Source organism: Leucopleurus acutus (genome assembly GCF_964270905.1).
Source record: "Leucopleurus acutus genome assembly, chromosome: 2".
In the NCBI taxonomy this organism is placed as follows: Eukaryota; Metazoa; Chordata; class Mammalia; order Artiodactyla; family Delphinidae; genus Leucopleurus; species Leucopleurus acutus.
Window position 1 is genome coordinate 119460773 of NC_139143.1, and position 18132 is coordinate 119478904.

The following is an 18132-nucleotide window of genomic DNA, read 5'->3' on the forward strand; positions in this document are numbered from 1 at the left end:
ACTGAAGATGTTTACATAGCCTCTCCACCTCCTGGTTTTAGCCACTCAGCATGGTGCTTTACTCCAAAGAGGCCTTGGTGTCCAATTGGTTGCAATGCAATCAGGTAAACATATTGACCGCTCATGCTTCAGATCAAATAAAAATGTTACAAACATCTGTTTTGCCCAAATTATTCTTTCCCATTCTTGAAACTGAATCTGAAGTTGAAGGCAAAGGGAAAATGGCTCATTTCCATGACTATACAAAGGTGAGACCATTCTCTTTTTGGAGGAGGGAAGAAGTAGATAGGCATATGAAAACATTTCTTTAAGTGCATGATGCCTTTGAATCAATTATTAAAGATGCTATAATAATAAATAGCAGTTTACTTTATGCCTGAAAGTCATCATGGCTCTGATCTGTCCCTTTGCTTATGGATCCAGATCAGAGTCACTTAGGGATTCAGACTAAATTGGACCCTTGCAAACTGGATCACTTCTATGGTTAAGCTGGTGTTGTTCAGGATCCTTGGGGTTCATAAAAAACGAAGGGCTTAGAGCTCTTTCTCCTAAAACAGAATTTTGTGAGGAATGTTATGGGCCACCTGCCCACATTTTCCTGTGGTGCTGGCAAAAAGGGACCTCAACCCAAACCTGCTAAATAAGAATTCTTCCAGTTGGGCTCAAGAATCTACATTATTTACAAGTTTTTTGGTGATGCTGCGGCACCCTAAACTTTGAGACTTAATGCCCTGAGGCCAACGTTGTGCTGTATCTGGTTTCACAACCTACCAAACTGGTAAACTGAGAAGCATTTTTCTGACCATTCCTCCATGGGTATCATTTTATTTAATGTATGTGTTTACTGCACTCAGAAAAAAAGGATTTCAGCAACCCCAAAATTTCATCAGTTTTTAAAAAAATTTCATAGCATGAAGTTTACTTTTCTAAGTTAAAGTGGAATAAATTTAATTTTATCTTGTGATAACTTTTGGTATTATAATGATAACAGGTGGGTACACTAGGCTTAGGATTCATTAATTCATATACAGAATGCAAGCAACTTGTTTTCATTTATGTAGGCTAAAGAACATTTGTTGAATAAGATATAAAATAATTCTCGTTTTCTCCTCATTACACGCTGAGCACAGTGCCTGGCAAATAGTAAATGATCCATAAGTGTTAGCTAAGATTATTTTTACTACAACCTGAGCCCTTCCTGTGATTGAGCTGCAGGATATGTGTATTAGGATGGTTTTGCTAAAGCCAATTTTATTTCAAGATCTGGAAAAATGCAATTAGGTTCTTTCCTTTCAGGTGTCACTTTCAATAGGCTTTCTTATCTCTCGTTGTTGCTGAACTGGTCATGCTGATGGTCAGTCAACAACCTTCCTTATGCAATCACTAGCTGTCAAACACTGTACCGGTGGTTGAGGGGTTCCAGGGATTTCAACATTACCCTAAAGCCTAGATTCCAGTCCTGGGTTTTTACTAAAATCAGCAAAGCAATGTCGTGGAAGGAAGCACAGTGAATTCGGTGGATGGAGAAAACACAAACTGAGCAGAATGTTTTTCACATTACCCACTTTTGAAGCCCAATTAGTACAATATTATGAAAATATCATGTCTCCTTCACAATATGATTACCTCTATATAGCAGAACTAGTAGAAAATCCCTTCATTGTAATTTGGCCAAGTATAGTGAACAAAGATGAGTACTTTACTTGGTAATGGGCTTCTTTTTTAATGGTTGAAAGTTTGCATTCATTCATCCAATAATCCTAGAAAATCTCAGTCTTTTTTTAAAATTTAATTAGAGTTTACAATGTTGTGTTAATTACTGCTGTACAGCAAAGTAATTCAGTTATACATACATATTCTTTTCTTTTATAGGCTTTTCCATTATGGTTTATCATAGGATAGTGAATATAGTTCTCTGTGCTATACAGTGGGACCTTGTTGTTTATCCATTCTCTATATAAAAGCTTACATCTGCTAACCCAAACCTCCCACTCTATCTCTCCCTCAACCCTCTCCCCCTTGGCAACCATCAGTCTGTTCTCTATGTCCATGCTTCTGTTTCCATTTCATAGATAAGTTCATTTGTATCATATTTTAGATTCCACACATATAAGTGATATCATATGGCATTTGCCTTTCTCTTTCTGACTTACTTCGCTTAGTATGATAATCTCTAGTTGTGAAAATCTCAGTCCTGATCTCTTCAAATTTTGCCTCTTCCACATTCTCTCTATCGTATGTTTCTAGTACATTTTTAATACTATTCTTTAAGATTTTTTTTAATTGTAGTTGATTTACAATGTTGTGTTAGTTTCAGGTGCACAGTAAAGAATATATATATATCCTTTTTTTAACATCTTTATTGGAGTATAATTGCTTTACAATGTTGTGTTAGTTTCAGCTCTATGTATACATATAACCCCATATTCCCTCCCTCTTCCCTTTCCCTCCCACCCTCCCTATCCCACCCCTCTATGTGACCACAAAGCACCAAGCTAAACTCCCTGTGCTATGCGGCTGCTTCCCACTAGCTATCTATTTTACAATTGGTAGTGTATATATGTCCATGCCATTCTCTCACTTCGTCCCAACTTACCCTTCCTCCTCCCCGTGTCCTCAAGTCCATTCTCTACATCTGCATCTTTATTCCTGTCCTGCCCCTAGGTTCATCAGAACCATTTTTTTTTCTTTTTAGATTCCATATATATGTGTTAGCATATGGTATTTGTTTTTCTTTTTCTGACTTACTTCATTCTGTATGACAGACTCTAGATCCGTCCACCTCACTACAAATAACTCAATTTTGTTTCGTTTTATGGCTGAGTAATATGCCATTGTATATATGTGCCACATCTTCTTTATCCATTCATCTGTCGATGGACACTTAGGTTGCTTCCATGTCCTGGCTACTGTAAGTAGTGCTGCAGTGAACATTGTGGTACATGTCTCTTTTTGAATTATGGTTTTCTCAGCGTACAACATGGACCTACTGTATAGCACAGGGAATTCTACTCAATATTTTGTACTAACCTACATTAGAAAAGAATCTGAAAAAGAATATATATATTCTGATCCAGATAAAAGTCAATGTTCAACTCAAAAGTAGCTGAATATATATATTCTTTTTCAGATTATTTTCCCATGTAGGTTATATTACAAAATATTGAGTAGAGTTCCTGTGCTATACAACAGGTCCTTGTTGTTTATCTATTTTATATACAGTAGTGTATATATGTTACTCCCAAATTCCTAATTTATCCCTCTCCCCAACCTTTCTGCTTTGGTAACCATAAGTTTGTTTTCTATGTCTTTGAGTCTGTTTCTGTTTGGTAAATAAGTTCATTTCTAGTACATTTTATGTCTCTTTCATATATTCTATCTCATGTGTGTCTGCATTAATCCCTGATTCTTTATTTGGATCAATCTCCCAGTTCTCTAATTCTCTCTTTGGCAAGATTAATCTGTTACTTTACCTCTTACAAATAACTAGTTCTTTCTTCAGTTGTGTTCAATCTGTTTCTTAATCCACTTATTAGTGCATTTCTAGAAGTTCTGTTGGGTTATTTTCCAAATTGTCTTTGTCTTTTTTATAGTGCCTTATTTCTTGCTCCAGAGAAGCTATTCAACCTTCTCTTTCATTTCTGCAAAAATATTAAATATATGACTTTTATTTTGTGTCTGATAATTCCAATCTTTGCTGGTCAGACTTTGCTACCTGTTATTTCTATGACTCTCTCTCATGATACTTTGCTACCATGTGTACCTTTGATTTTTGATTATGAGTTCATGTTCCTTAAAGCTTTATGTGTGAGAATTTGAGGTTGAAATAAAGTTGGGTTTCTCCAGACCCTGGTCTGTGCTGGCTTCATCAAAGTGCAGTCATCCTGTGAGGGCTCCTGGGAGTTAGACTGTTGGTTTTGTTTATTTATCCTCAATAACTTTTTGAGGTATGGTTTACATACCATAAAATTTTCATATTTAAGTTCAACTTTATTTTTGTTCAAACTGTTAAAAGACTGTTAATATACAGAGTAAAATCTAGAATGTGACAGAAAGTTGAATGCTTGTTGCATCATTATTTTAATGAAATGGGATGAGACAAACAAAATGACTCAGGCATTTGTAAAATAAAGAATTGTTCATGAAAAATGTGGTTAAAGGGAAATATAAGTAGAATAAGTGGAAGAGGACCAGACAGTTTTATTTGGTTAATTCCTACTCATCACTTAGGGGGCTTTGTGGATACCAGTTCCTCCTGGAAGCCATCCCCCATCTCTCTCAATCCAGCTTAGGTGTCCCTTACAATATAGTCCCAAAACCCACTGTATTTTTTCAATTAGAGTAATTATCACAATGTGTTCTAAATACTTGGTTTCTTTTCTGAAGTTCCTCTAGAAAGCAGAGGTCAGCAAACTCCTGTGGGTCAAATCTGGCCCACTGTCTGTTCCTGTAAATAAAGTTTTATTGGAATACAGTCACACTCATTCATTTATGTACTATGTATAGCTACTTTATGCCATAATGGCAGAGCTAAGTAGTTGCAACAGAGATCATACAGCCTGTAAAACCTAAAATACTCTTTGATTCTTTACCAGAAAAGTTTATTCTACTCTAAAGTTTGTTCTAATCTCTATCAGGGCAGAATAGTGACTGCCTTGTTTGCTGTTTATCTCCAGCACTTACCACGGTGCTTGTCACTAGAAGGAATTAAATAAATAGAGATGAATGTATGGATTGAATGAAAAAGGTTTCAGAGACTTCAGTTTTGGGGTTATGCAGGTTTTAGAATGAATTAAACCTAATCAGAGAAACAAATAAATGTGGGTATGTAGGTAAAATCCCATTATAAAGAACTTCACTATAATGTTATATCAGGGAGATAGCTGAGTATCATAAAAATAATCAGGCAAACCTGGGTTCCATGCCTGGTCCTACCTCTCATTAGCCATGTGGTTTTGACCAAACTATTTAACCTCATGAGTGTCAGCTTCCTTTTCTAAAGGTGGGACTCATGAGCTGCACCTTTACAAAATGCTATCAGGATTCGGTGAGATGCTGTGTACATAGCCTCCAGCACGTAACTGGTGTTCATTAAATGTTGGTTCCTTCTTACCTTGTTTCTTTTCTATCATGATGCAGTTACTTCTTTGTCCTTGCAGATGGACTGAAAACAGTCCTTTAGTGATATGGTTCTACTGACTACAAAGAAGCCTCCATTACTCGTGTTTTCAATGGTGCTGATCCAGAAAAAAGTCAATGTTCAACTCAATAGTGGTGCCACGTTGTTGAAGGCATGAAGCTGAATTTTAATCCTGCCCCAGAGGGGAAGCACCCTTCTTTCCTTCCCCTATTTCACAGTTTAAACAAACCTGCAATAAACACAGAATTCATCTGAGCTTAGAATTTATCTGTAATTTAGAAAAATGACTGAAGTGCTAGAAAAACCAATGGTTTGAGCAGGGGGCATCTCCCAGTTCGGGGTAAGTTCTGCCTAGTATAGTGTAGGTAGAATAACACTGTTCAGTCTCAGTAGGGCCCTTTACACTATACCAGTCTGCCTGTCAGCTGTGTGACTTTGGGAAGCTCACTTAACATCACTGACCTAGTTTATATTAAAATAAGTGTCCTTCCCACCGAATCACAGGGTTTTGTGAGGAATAGATAAGATAATATAGGTCTTTACTGGATAGAAAATTTTTAAATGGTATAGAAATGCAAGTTTCTGCAATAGCCTGCCCTCTTCCCTCCTTCTGGGCGGGATCAGAATGCTTCCTTTCTCTCCCTAATGAGTGTAGGGACTCTGACGTAGTGAGAAAGAGCGTCACTTTGGGGCAAATGGTCGAGGTACTCCTCCTCCCTCTGTCACCCAGGAACTGTGTGACCTTGGCAAGTTACCTAACCCTAGTGTCTTCCTTTGTAAAACTTGGTTAAGGATATCTGCTTCACAGGGTTCTTGTAAAGGGTTAGAGGAACTCATATATAGAAATTTCCCATCAAACCCTCACTAAATTGTTGCTACTATTATTTTTATTTTCAAGTCTTATACATTAGGAAAGAGAAATCTTTCAGGGTATGCATTTCAGTAGAATTTCCTTCCAACTGCATGTTTGGAGGTCTCCATCAATTCTTCGTTGTGAGGTTTTCTGCTCCTATTCCTAGAGGCTCCTGAGGCCTTGTTCCAGTTCCCTGCCCTAAGGCTCTTGGTACTATGGAGAGGCTGGCAAGAAGAAAATTAGCATTTCCCTTGACATTTAGTGATGAGTCTCTCATCCTTTGTAATAGGCAGAAGTATGAAAATAACGGCGCACCTGTAGATGGAGTCTTCATTAGGTGACAGATCGCCCTTTCTGCAATAATTATGCATATGAGTCGTTATATTGTGCTTGAAACACCTGCTTGACAAATCCCTTTGGAGCCACACTTTGAACAAAACTCAAGGCATTTCCCCCCTTGATAGTAAAAATAAGCCACTCTACAGCCTAAAGCAACATGACATTTGCTAGCAGATATCAATATTTTTCCATCTGAGAGTTAGTTGATCCTAAGCAGCCAAAAAATACCAGATGCCTCTAAGATTATTATTCATCATTATTGTTCTTATCTTTATGTATTATTAAAATCCAACAAAGTGATATTAAGATGGTTCATATGAGTGCCCCTTTTTCTCATATTAGTTCAGCGTTTTTCTCAGAAGTCTTCTTGTTCACAAATGTCCAAGAAAATAGCCGGGCAAAGGAAAAATCTAGGTGGAAAATTGAAAGGACTTCTCTAGCACATTCCAAAGATAGAGAGGGAGGCACGTCTCCATGCATAGTTCTTCCATCTATCACTGCACACTGCAACTGAATTGATGTTTAAATATGTGTGATGGGTCCAAAATAGCTAGCACTTCTGTATTTCCCTCTGTTATGGAGGGTAGAGATATGCTTACAAAAGCTCTTCTAATACTTGAGAGAAAATTCTAGTCATTTTAAAATTAAAATTTATAAAAGATTTCCCTTATCTTTCCTAATATTTTTTCCACCTCAAATCCATCCACTGGGCCTTATAGAGCTTAACAGACTCCAGGCTAAGAGCTCCTAGACCTGTAGTGACAACCTACATCACTTTCAATATGACGTGGAAATAAGAGAACACTCAGTGTCTAAGCGAAAATGCGTAAGATTCATTTAAAATCTCTGAGAGTTCTCTCCTACATTACTTGCAGGCAATCGATGATTCTCTATCCCTTTATATTTGAAGACATGTCTAAGAAAAGGGAATTTTTCTTGTGTAGAGCCAAGTATAGATTTACTCCTACTGACATTTACAAGTCCAGAGTATTACTCTAGGAAATTGTTTCCTTTTATGACTTTGTTCCCTCAAGCCACACAAGCCTGAGGAAAGACAACCAAAGTATGAAGGCAGAAGTAGGCCATATCATAGCAGCAGTCTTTGATTTTAGCCACCCTAGCTCTGGATTGGTGTACAGTCTGACTATTGCTCTCTAACAGTAACTGGAAGGACCCTTTGATGGAAAATATGACATATAATTATTATTTATCAATGATAACCATAGCTACATTTATTGAACATTTCTTATTTGCCAGGCACTTTTCTAAGTGCTTTATGTTTTTATGTCCTGTAATCCTCACAGCAATCCTGCTAGATGGGCACTACTATTATTAATTTTATAAATGAAGAAATTTGCCGCCATTCACAGAGCTAATAGGTGGTGGAAGAGAGACTCACACTTGGCTTGTCTGACTCCATCCTCTCAGCTACCCGCCCACCCTCCAGATGAGAACAACCTTGGGATTTTACTGTACGGTTATCTTGGACATGGATCCCTGCCCTACACTGTGTGTTATTCACAATAGGATTCTGGCACCTACTTCCGGTTTCTCAGACTGCAGAACTGGGGAGGTCTTATTGATGAGAACAGCCTCAGTCTGGCCTGGGCCATTATCTGTTCTGTCAGGTCCTGCTGAGGGACTCTTGGGTGTCCCACACCGTTCTTGTTCCATCCTGCTCCAGTCTCAGATGGTCATGTCCTCTTTATTCTTTTTTTTTTTTTTTTTTTTTTTGTGGTACGCGGGCCTCTCACTGTTGTGGCCCCTCCCGTTGCGGAGCACAGGCTCCGGACGCACAGGCTCAGCGGCCATGGCTCACGGGCCCAGCAGCTCCGCGGCATGTGGAATCTTCCCGGACCGGGGCACGAACCCATGTCCCCTGCATCGGCAGGCGGACTCTCAACCACTGCGCCACCAGGGAAGCCCTGTCCTCTTTATTCTGACTCTTTTCTCAGTACACATGATTACTCAGCCTTTGCCAGAGCGTCACAGTCCAGGCGGGAGCTTGCTAAAGACTGCTGACCTCTCACGTGTGTCATGCATGAACCCCAGGATAGCTGCACGGTGCTAGAATGCTCTGTCTTATTAGCAATGTGAACACTTTGTGCTGTGTCACTAACTTTGTCTACCTGCAATTCTGCCCTTCCTGGCCCTTTATTCTCCAGCCAGCTGTGCCTGTGATCTCCAGGCTGTGGTGACCAGAGGGCAGAAGTTGCTTTCCTCACTTTCCCAGGAAGAGGAACTTACTGATTGGGGTCTGAGCCGAAGCAGCTTCTCCTGTATTGCAATCTTTGGGGGATTTTCGTGAACTATTCCATGTCACTACACAAGAGGTGCAGGTGTTGGGGCAGCATTCGGTCATTCATGATACATTTATTAAGCACCAATTGTGTTCCAAGCATTCTGCTGAGCACTGGGGTTGCCATGGCGACCAAGATAGAAATTGTTTCTGCTTTCATAGTTTACTATTTTTGAACAAATCAGACCCATGAAGAGGCTATTGTAATGTGATTTGATAAAGACTCTGATAAGGCAATAACAGAACATTCTGAGAGCACATAGAAGGGGCACCTACTCCAGACTTGAAGGGCTGGTGCAAATTACCTAGTGGAAGTGACATCTGAGACTTAAAAAAGTTGAGTCAGAAGAAGTTAGGCAGGTAAAGAGATTGGTATAGTTGGGTAGCAAGGAAGAGAAAGAATGTTCAAGAAAGAGGTAATAGCAAATTCAAAGGCCTACAGGCAAAGAAGAACACATTCAGAGCCTGGGTGATGACAATTAGCTCAGGATAGCTGAAGTGGAGTTTGAAATAGGGTGTGGCAAGATATGAACCTGAACTGATGAGCAGGGGTTGGGAAATGAAGGGTAGCTATCATTTAATCTTACTCTGTATCTCATGGGTACCACTTGCTTTCAACAGACTAACCTACTTGGGTATTTAGTAGCAGGGGATGGGACTGAGGAGTAACATTTGTTAAGTCCTGCTGTGTGCCGAGCATGATGGAAGGTCTCAGAGACCTTTGGTCTGGGACCTCAGCCCATACCATCCAGGGACCCCAAGCTAGCCAAGTGCCTCCCTGGCCCGGGTAGAATCCCTTGCGGTTCGAGACATGCCAGAGTCTTCCTTCTGCTGTTTCCAGCAGTGCTCCCCACTCTAAAAACTAGTGCCCTTAATCAAGTTCCCCTCTGTTATCTCTTCTGCTGCTACATCCACAGCCAGGCCTGACATGGCCACTCTTACTGGGGTTGACCTCACTGTACCACCAGGTACCAGGGACTGAGCCAGCCCTTTCACATTCACTCTAACTTGTAGGGGCAGTTATCTCCATTTGTACAAAGCGGGAAACTGAGGCTTAGGGACATCAAATTATTTGTCACAAGCCACAAAGCTATAAGTGGTAAGGCAGAATTTGGACCTCGTCTGATTTCAAAGCCACTACAATCACACAACTGTGCCTCTTTCCCTGTCAGCATTATAGTTCTTATTAGGATCCTTTAAGTCTGCTCTTTAGGTTTTCTTATTGATACTTTTCTGGAAGATGAGTTCCCCCAAAATTGGGTCAGATGCATCCAAGGGGCCTCTCCAAGAGTTGTCCCTTACATGTGTCCCTCGTACAGAGGAAGCACTGAATTCAGACACCACAGACCTTCAGGGTATGTTCAGTAACCAAGAGCAGCATGCCCTACCAGGCTCTATCCCCAAGATTTAAGACAACCTTCACTACCCCACTTTGATTAAGAATATGACAATAATTTCTGATGTTGGCTAGCATTTTAAAATTCCTCCCAAGGGATTTGGTGATTTTTTTATGCAGGTAGATATTTAGGCAACCCTTGGCCTATCTGAGCATATCGCCTACATGGGATTCGCAGACGAGGTTTCTTCTTTGTGACTCTCCCCAGATTCTCACTGCATGTTGTTTTTGGTTTACTTTTATTTTTGTCACCTTTTCTCATTACCATTTTAATGTTAATTTTCATGCTAAATAAAATAGGTTTTCCTGTCCCTCTGCTCCCCCTGCCTCTTCTCTCAAACACCAATAAAGCCCAGGGACAAGTCTTACAGAGTCTAGCAGTGGAGATGGACGTATTCACTAGCGAGGGCTCCAGCTTCAGACAGGGATACTAATGAATCAGTCACAGGCTTTTATTAAGTGTTTCTTCACTAAAAGCATAGCTTTCCTTGCAGCGATTTGGCTCTGGCTCTGTACTGCTGAAGGTAGTCTAGACCCTGTCACTAATTACTCTTCTTCCTGGCAGCAAGTAGAAAAAGCAATTTTCAAATTGTTTTTATTGCTCACAGGGCAGTTTCTCCAGAATACTACTCTCTATAAAAAAGGGGATATAATTATTTCCAGTTAACATAGTCAAAAGATTTTATAGAGGAAGGCAGTTTATGTAGTAGTTAGAAGTATACAATTTGAAGTCAACAGACCTAAGGGTGAATTCTTGGCTCTATCCTTTACTAACTGGGGTAAGTCACTTAAATTCTTTGAACCTCAGTTTCTCCCTCTGCAAAATGGGAATAATATTAGTTCATAGGGCTGATATAAGGATTAAGTTAGTAGAGATTAAATAAGAGTAAATAGTTTGGCTCAGGAGGTATGGTAATTATTGTTGTTGCTTATTATTATCAAGAAGTCCATCTACCTGTCTCTCTTCAGGCCAATCTGATATATTTTCATCTTTTCCTTGTGATTCTCTTTTCTCCATACAAATTCTCATTCTCCTTCAAAGGTAGGGCATGAACTTTCTTTCAGGAATACTCTGACTCTTACCTTTCATGATTACATGATAAAATTCAGGTTTAAAGAAATTGCAGTTGACTTTTTGTTTTCATTTAGCCTTCTTCATTAAGATGACTGTTTTCATTGCAGAATGATGAGTTGGATCTTGTCCGAACTGGCTATGGGAAGGATATGGTAAAAGTTCTCCATATTCAGCGAGATGGAAAATATCACAGCATTAAAGAAGTGTCAACTTCAGTGCAACTTACTCTGAGCTCCAAAAAAGATTACCTGCATGGAGACAATTCAGACCTCATCCCTACAGACACCATCAAGAACACAGTTCATGTCCTGGCAAAGTTCAAAGGCGTATGTGTCATTCTACTTCTTAGCTGCTGCCCATCTGGATGCAGAAATCACCGTACTATATTATGAGGATACTACTTGCTTATTTCAAGTTCCCTGTACTTTTTAACCCTATTTTTACATTTAAACCATTGAAAAAAATTCCTTTTCTAATTCTAAAAGTCTCAGCTTTACAGAAAATCTTGCTTTTTTTTTAAACTCACCTCTTTATTCTCTTTTCTTTTCTTCTTTTTTCCCCATTTGTTCTCTTTTCTTGTTTCTCAACTCACTACAACATCTTTTAGGCAGAGAATCCTACCTGACAAATTTACATGTTATCTCTTAATTAGGATCATTGGCAAATCAAGGCCCTGAGAAGATTTCCAAATAGAATTTTACACATTTTTGTCATGCAATTATTTGAGTCCTATTATTTTTTTCTTTTAGAATGGTGTGCATTTATAGAAGAAAGTACCATTTCTCTTCTTGGTATTACTCTAGAAGAAAATCAAGTATAAGATACATTTCGAGATCTGTCCAACTTTTAATACCTTCCTGATTTTCCCAACTCCGTGACCACTTAGCATCCACATTTGGTGGTAGTTGTACTTTTCAGAAGGGTCTTGGAACGGATAGACTCTAATCTCTTAGCACTTTTACCTCAGGTTTCTCTAAGTGTGAGTGAAACTGTGCTGGACGACCAGCAGATTTCTGGGCAATTCAAGATAATTTTTTTATTTGCTAAGAAGTCTAGAAAGGCAAGAAATGTAGACTGGAAAGCTTCTTTTCTCATGCTTTTGCATGAAATTCACACCCATATTACACAAAATGAGCAAGCTAATTTTTTTTTTAGAAATTTATTTATTTATGGCTGCATTGCATCTTCGTTGCTGCGTGCAGGCTTTCTCTAGTTGCGGCGAGAGGGGTCTACTCTTCGTTGCAGTGCGTGGGCTTCTCATTGTGGTGGCTTCTCTTGTTGCGGAGCATGAGCTCTAGGCATGCGGGCTTCAGTAGTTATGGCTCACGGGCTCTAGAGCACAGGTTCAGTAGTTGTGGCACACAGGCTTAGTTGCTCCGCAGCATGTGGAATCTTCCCAGGCCAGGGCTCAAACCTGTTTCCCCTAAATTGGCAGGCGGATTCTTAACAACTGTGCCACCAGGGAAGCCCGAACAAACTAATTGAAATATTATTTCTGCAAGGTCTGTCTACACCCTGAACCTTTCTCTTGCTAATCAGAATGGCCCAGCAAGTATAGGCAAGGCTATGGAAAAAGACATTGCTTTCTTTAAAAATGAATTGAAAATAAGCTCTGTATTGTGTTAGAGAAGAGGGTCTCTATATAACACAAATTCTTATATTTCCTGTACTATGTGAGAAGTTCAGAAAAGTGAAAGAATGGACCTGGATGTTAAAAACAATTTAAATTTATTCATTGTAGATAGAGTGACTGCATAATTTCTTATCCAAACCAGGATACTTTTCAGAGTGAAATAGGATGCTTATTAATAATTATTCTGAGACAACAGGTATAAAACAAAACTATCCTTGGGAAACCTATACAGTCTACCTTAATTATAGGCAAAGCCATAAATAATCTGTAGACTGTACTAGGACCATAAAACATTGCCTAGAGATTAACCTGAAGAATTTGGATGGAAGTAGGGAGCTGCTTTATGGGGGTGGAGAGCTGGGGATGGTCAATAGAAGGCCTGTTTGCAAGGCAAGGAAGTTGAAGTGACCCTTCATTAACATTTTTCTTTGGGAAACTGGGAGGTCTGTTTCCCAGCCTCATGAAGAGAGCAGAGTGTTTTGAAGTATCCTGCAGTACTTTAGCTGGCATGGGTGATGATTGAGCTCACCGTGAGGAGAATCTGAACGTTAAGTTCCTTTTTGCTCGTCCACTGATGGATAGACACATCCTCTCCTGCACACAGTTTTCTTTTAAAAACAGGATAGTCTCACCTGGTGATGGTGATCCATTAACTACACTTAGGAGCCCTTGTGAAAAATTGGGATTAGGACCAATTCATCTCTAATTCTTTGTTTCTCTGATTCTAAAAAACACTTTATCAGGAAAAAGAGTCCCATGGATATTTAAAAATGATTTTTAAGTAGGACAAGTATTTCTGATCATTCACATTTATTTCTTTTTACAGATCAAAAGCATAGAAACTTTTGCTGTGAATATCTGTGAGCATTTCCTTTCTTCTTTTAACCATGTTATTCGAGTTCAAGTCTATGTGGAAGAAGTCCCTTGGAAGCGTTTTGAAAAGGTTACCTCACTTATTCGTGCTCTCAGTTTAATTAAAGGAATTGGCTTTATGACATATGTTGAAATTTTACTGGAAATATTTTTTTTTCTAATTTTCAGAATGGAGTTAAGCATGTCCATGCATTTATTCATACTCCCACTGGAACACACTTCTGTGAGGTTGAACAGTTGAGGAGTGGTGAGAAAATGTTTTTCATGTTTTGATTCTGCAATAGCAATTTCAGGGTTTTTTTTTTCTTCTAAACAACTCTGTTTATTAACACCCAGGAAAACTGTAGAGAATTTTGAAGTCTTTTAAATCTGAGATGGGAATGAACAGTGTGACCTTGGATTACATTAAAGAACTATCTGCTTTTTATCTTAAAAATATAAAAATGAAATAATACCCTTTGCAACAAATCTGTGGGTTGAGTGGGGTAGATCATTTTTATTGCATGATTTTGAAGTGAGGGAAAAAAGGGCATAGGCTGACAAAAGCTCAAATCTCTGAATTTTCTGACCAGTAATTTTTGTACCATACCATGCTTTGATTATAATAACCTTTATAGGAAATACCTAGAAAATAACAATCACATTTCCTTGAAATTTTGTCATAATAATAAAACCACTGATATTATTATAGTTACCATAAAATAAACCTCATTTAAAAATAGCAGTGACAATTATATAATTCTTTCTATTTACCAAGAAATCTAAAAATTAACTGTGGAACATAATTACAATATAGACCTTATTAGTACTGATTATTGAACTTAGCAAAGTGTGTCTTCCACTGATTTGTTGAGGTTGTCAGAGCAGAGTTCAATAATTGACTAAGACTTAGACTAGAAGACCTCTAAGAACCATAGAACCACCATGGTAGAAATGTCTCTATCCTAATAAAAAATAAACTTTAATGATCATTATAAATTGAGAGTGTGGACTCTGAAATTTTTTCTTTTCTATTTTCCTTTTCTCTTTTTTCTTCTCCTTTCCTTCCCTTTCCTGCTTGTTTCTTTCATTTTATTTCTTTTCCTTTCTGGATCTCTTTTTCTTTCTTCTCTAGCTCTCTTTAGTAAGAATTTGAGGTGACATCTCATAAATGTCAGAAATTTTAAAAGGTTAATAAAATATAAGTTCTTCTCATTATAAGTTCTATTGGATAATGCCTTCCCTTAGGAAGTCCTAGTGTTTTAGTTATCATTTAATATTTTTCCCTATCTGTATTAAATTCTAGACACAGCCAGGGCCTTTTCAGTGTTTGATTAACAGTTATGAAATTATTATTATATAAAGAAGACTGAATAACTAGTTGTTAAGTTGAAAAGATAATGATTTTTTTAATCCTCCAAATATGTAGTCATGTGATATATTAACTCGTTTACTGAGCTGTTTGTTAGTTAAAATGTAACTTCCTTTCTTTCCTTCCTTCTTTCTTGCTTTATGTATGTGACTTTGGAGGAGAGAGGTTCCTGATTCCCCAGGCCAGTGTTTTCCTACCCAAATCACAGTGAATACCCCTGTAAAATTATAAACTTTAAACTGGCATTTCCCAGCAGAAATATAATGCAAGCCACATATCTAATTTTAAAATTTCCTAGTAGTCACATTAGAAAAGTAGAAACAAATTAATGTTAACAATACTTTTTATTTAACCTAATATATCCCAAATGCCACTTACATATGTAATAAATATAAAAATTATTAATGAAATATTTAATATTTGAATTTCTGTGTTTATATTTACAGGATGTCTCATTTCCCATTTACCATATTCCAAGGGCTTCATAGCCACATGTGGCTAGTGGATGCCATATTGGTTAGCTTTAAACCATTTTGAGTGATTTTTGCAATACTTAACATGTTTCTCATTCCACTTTTAATTATGTAACATAATAGCAGGGGCTAGAATTAGATTTCAGGAGAACTAACTAAAAAGATAAAAGCCTGTATAAAATATATTTATGTCATTGATTGAAATACTATTCATTCAATAATGATTTTGAGGACTTGTTAGGTATACTAGTGGTGGTAGATTCAGACGTGAATAAGACATTCTCTGACCCTCGTGAGTTCACAGTAGATGAATAGTAGGAGATAGACTTATAAATAGATTTATTGCAATATGAGGGGCTAAAGACCACTATGAAGGAATTAAAGGTATGCTATGGGAGTAAAGAGGTGCAGAAAACTAACTCTTCCTAGGGCAGTCTGGAAGGCTTGATGGGGGAGGAGGAAATATTCCAACTGACTTTTGAAAAATGATTCAGAATGTGCTGGACATAGAAAGGGGAAAGGAAATTACAGGCAGAAGAAACAAAATGTATATGGGTAGGAGTCATAAAGAGTGGACGAGGGAAACAAATATTTCGAGCATCTGCCTTATGTAGATCACCATACTAGGCAAATGATTTTAGTGTTGAAAGGGCAAAGAATTTGAGCAACGGTAGTAGGGTTGAAGGGTTCAGTTTTTAGAATGTAAGGAGCAGAGATGAGGATGAAGAGCTTGGTTTGGGCCTAATGTACCATACTAGCAAGATTGGCCTAACTAGGGAATTCCTGGCGGTCCAGTGGTTAGGACTCTGCACTTTCACTGTTGAGGGCCCGGGTTTGATCTCTGGTCAGGGGACTAAGATCTTGCAAGCTGTGCAGCATGGCCAAAAAAAAAAAAAAATTGGTGTAACTAGGGGGCAGTTTTTGCATGGTAGTTAAGTCCATAGGTCTTGTCAGACTAGACTGTTTTCATTTTGTTTTTTTTTTTTTCCTGCTTTGCTATTTTTATTAACAGATTTTTTAAACCTTTTTTTTAAATTGAAGTATAGTTAATTTACAATGTTGTGTTAGTTTCAGGTATACAGTAAAGTGATTCAGTTATACACACACACACATACATACATGTATATGTATATATATATATTCTTTTTCAGATTCTTTTCCACTAGAGATTATTACAAGATACTGACTATAGTTCCATGTACTATACAGTAGGTCCTTGTTGTTTATTTATTTTATATATAGTAGTGTGTATATGTTAATCCTAAATTCCCAATTTATCTCCCCTGCAACTCCTTCTATCCCCTTTGGTAACCATAAGTTTGTTTCCTATTTCTGTGTGTCTATTTCTATTTTGTAAATAAGTCCATTTGTATCATTTTTTTTAGATTCCACATGTAAGTGATATCATATGATATTTGTCTTTCTCTATCTGATTTACTTCACTTAATATGATAATCTCTAGGTCCATCCATATTGCTGCAGATGTCATTATTTCACACTTTTTTATGGCTGAGTAATATTCTTTATCCATTCATCTGTTGATGGTCATTTAGGTTGATTCCATGTCTTGGCTACTGTAAACAGTGTGGCTGTGAACATTGGGATGCATGTATCTTTTCAAATCAGAATTTTCTCTGGATACATGCCCAGGAGTGGGATTGCAGGATCATATGATTAACTCTATTTTTAGTATTTTTAGTTTTTTAAGGAACCTCCATACTGTTCTCCATAGTGGCTGCACTAAATTACATTCCCACCAACAGTGCAGGAAGGTTCCTTTTTCTCCACACCCTCTCCAGCTTTTAGTATTAATAGACATTTTAATAATGGCCATTCTGACCTGTGAGAGTGATACCTCATTGTAGTTTTGATTTGCATTTCTCTAATAATTAGCAATATTGAGCATCTGTTCAAGTGCCTGTTGGCCATTTGTATGTCTTCTCTGGAGAAATGTCTATTTAGGTCTTCTGCCCATTTTTTTTATTGGGTTCTTTGTTTTTTTGATATTAGCTGTATGAGCTGTTTGTACATTTTGGAAATTAATCCCTCATCAGTAGCATTGTTTGCAAATATTTTCTCCCAGTCCATATGTTGTCTATTCATTTTGTTTATGGTTTCTTTTGCTATGCAAAACTTTTAAGTTTAGTTAGGTCCCATTTGTTTATTTCTGGTTTTATTTCTATTACTCTAGGAGATGAATCCATAAAAGTATTTCTGCGATTTATGTCAAACAGTGTTCTGCCAATGTTTTCCTCTAGGAGTTTTATACTATCCAGTCTTACATTTATGTCTTTAATCGATTTTGAGTTTATTTTTGTATATGGTATTAGAGAATGTTCTATGTTCATTCTTTTACATGTAGCTGTCCTCTTTTCCCAGCACCACTTATTGAAGAGACTGTCTTTTCTCCATTGTAAATTCTTGCCTCTTTGTCATAGATTAATTGACCATAAGTGCATGGGTTTATTTCTGGGCTTTCTATCCTGTAACATTGATCTATATGTCTGTTTTTGTGCTAATACCATGCTGTTTTGATTACTGTAGCTTTGTAGTATAGTCTGAAGTCAGGGAGCATGATGTCTCCAGCTCTGTTCTTCTTTCTTAAGATTGCTTTTGCTATCCAGGGTCTTTTGTGTTTCCATACGAATTAAAAAATTTTTTGCTCTATTTCTGTGAAAAATGCCATTGGTAATTTGATAG

The 18132-nt window shown here is 37.7% G+C and overlaps 1 protein-coding gene across 1 annotated transcript in view; it reads left to right on the plus strand.

The window, feature by feature from the left end:
* Nucleotides 1–143: 143 nt before the first annotated feature.
* The window catches only part of LOC309957738 (uricase), a gene marked incomplete at its 5' end in the record, with an annotated part of 37556 nt that continues 19567 nt past the window's right edge, over nt 144–18132 (plus strand). The window contains 4 exons of the mRNA XM_082833144.1: nt 144–248; nt 11210–11428; nt 13562–13678; nt 13777–13855. Of these exons, the coding sequence (XP_082689270.1) occupies nt 144–248; nt 11210–11428; nt 13562–13678; nt 13777–13855 (520 nt within the window). The remainder of the gene's footprint in view (nt 249–11209; nt 11429–13561; nt 13679–13776; nt 13856–18132) is intronic.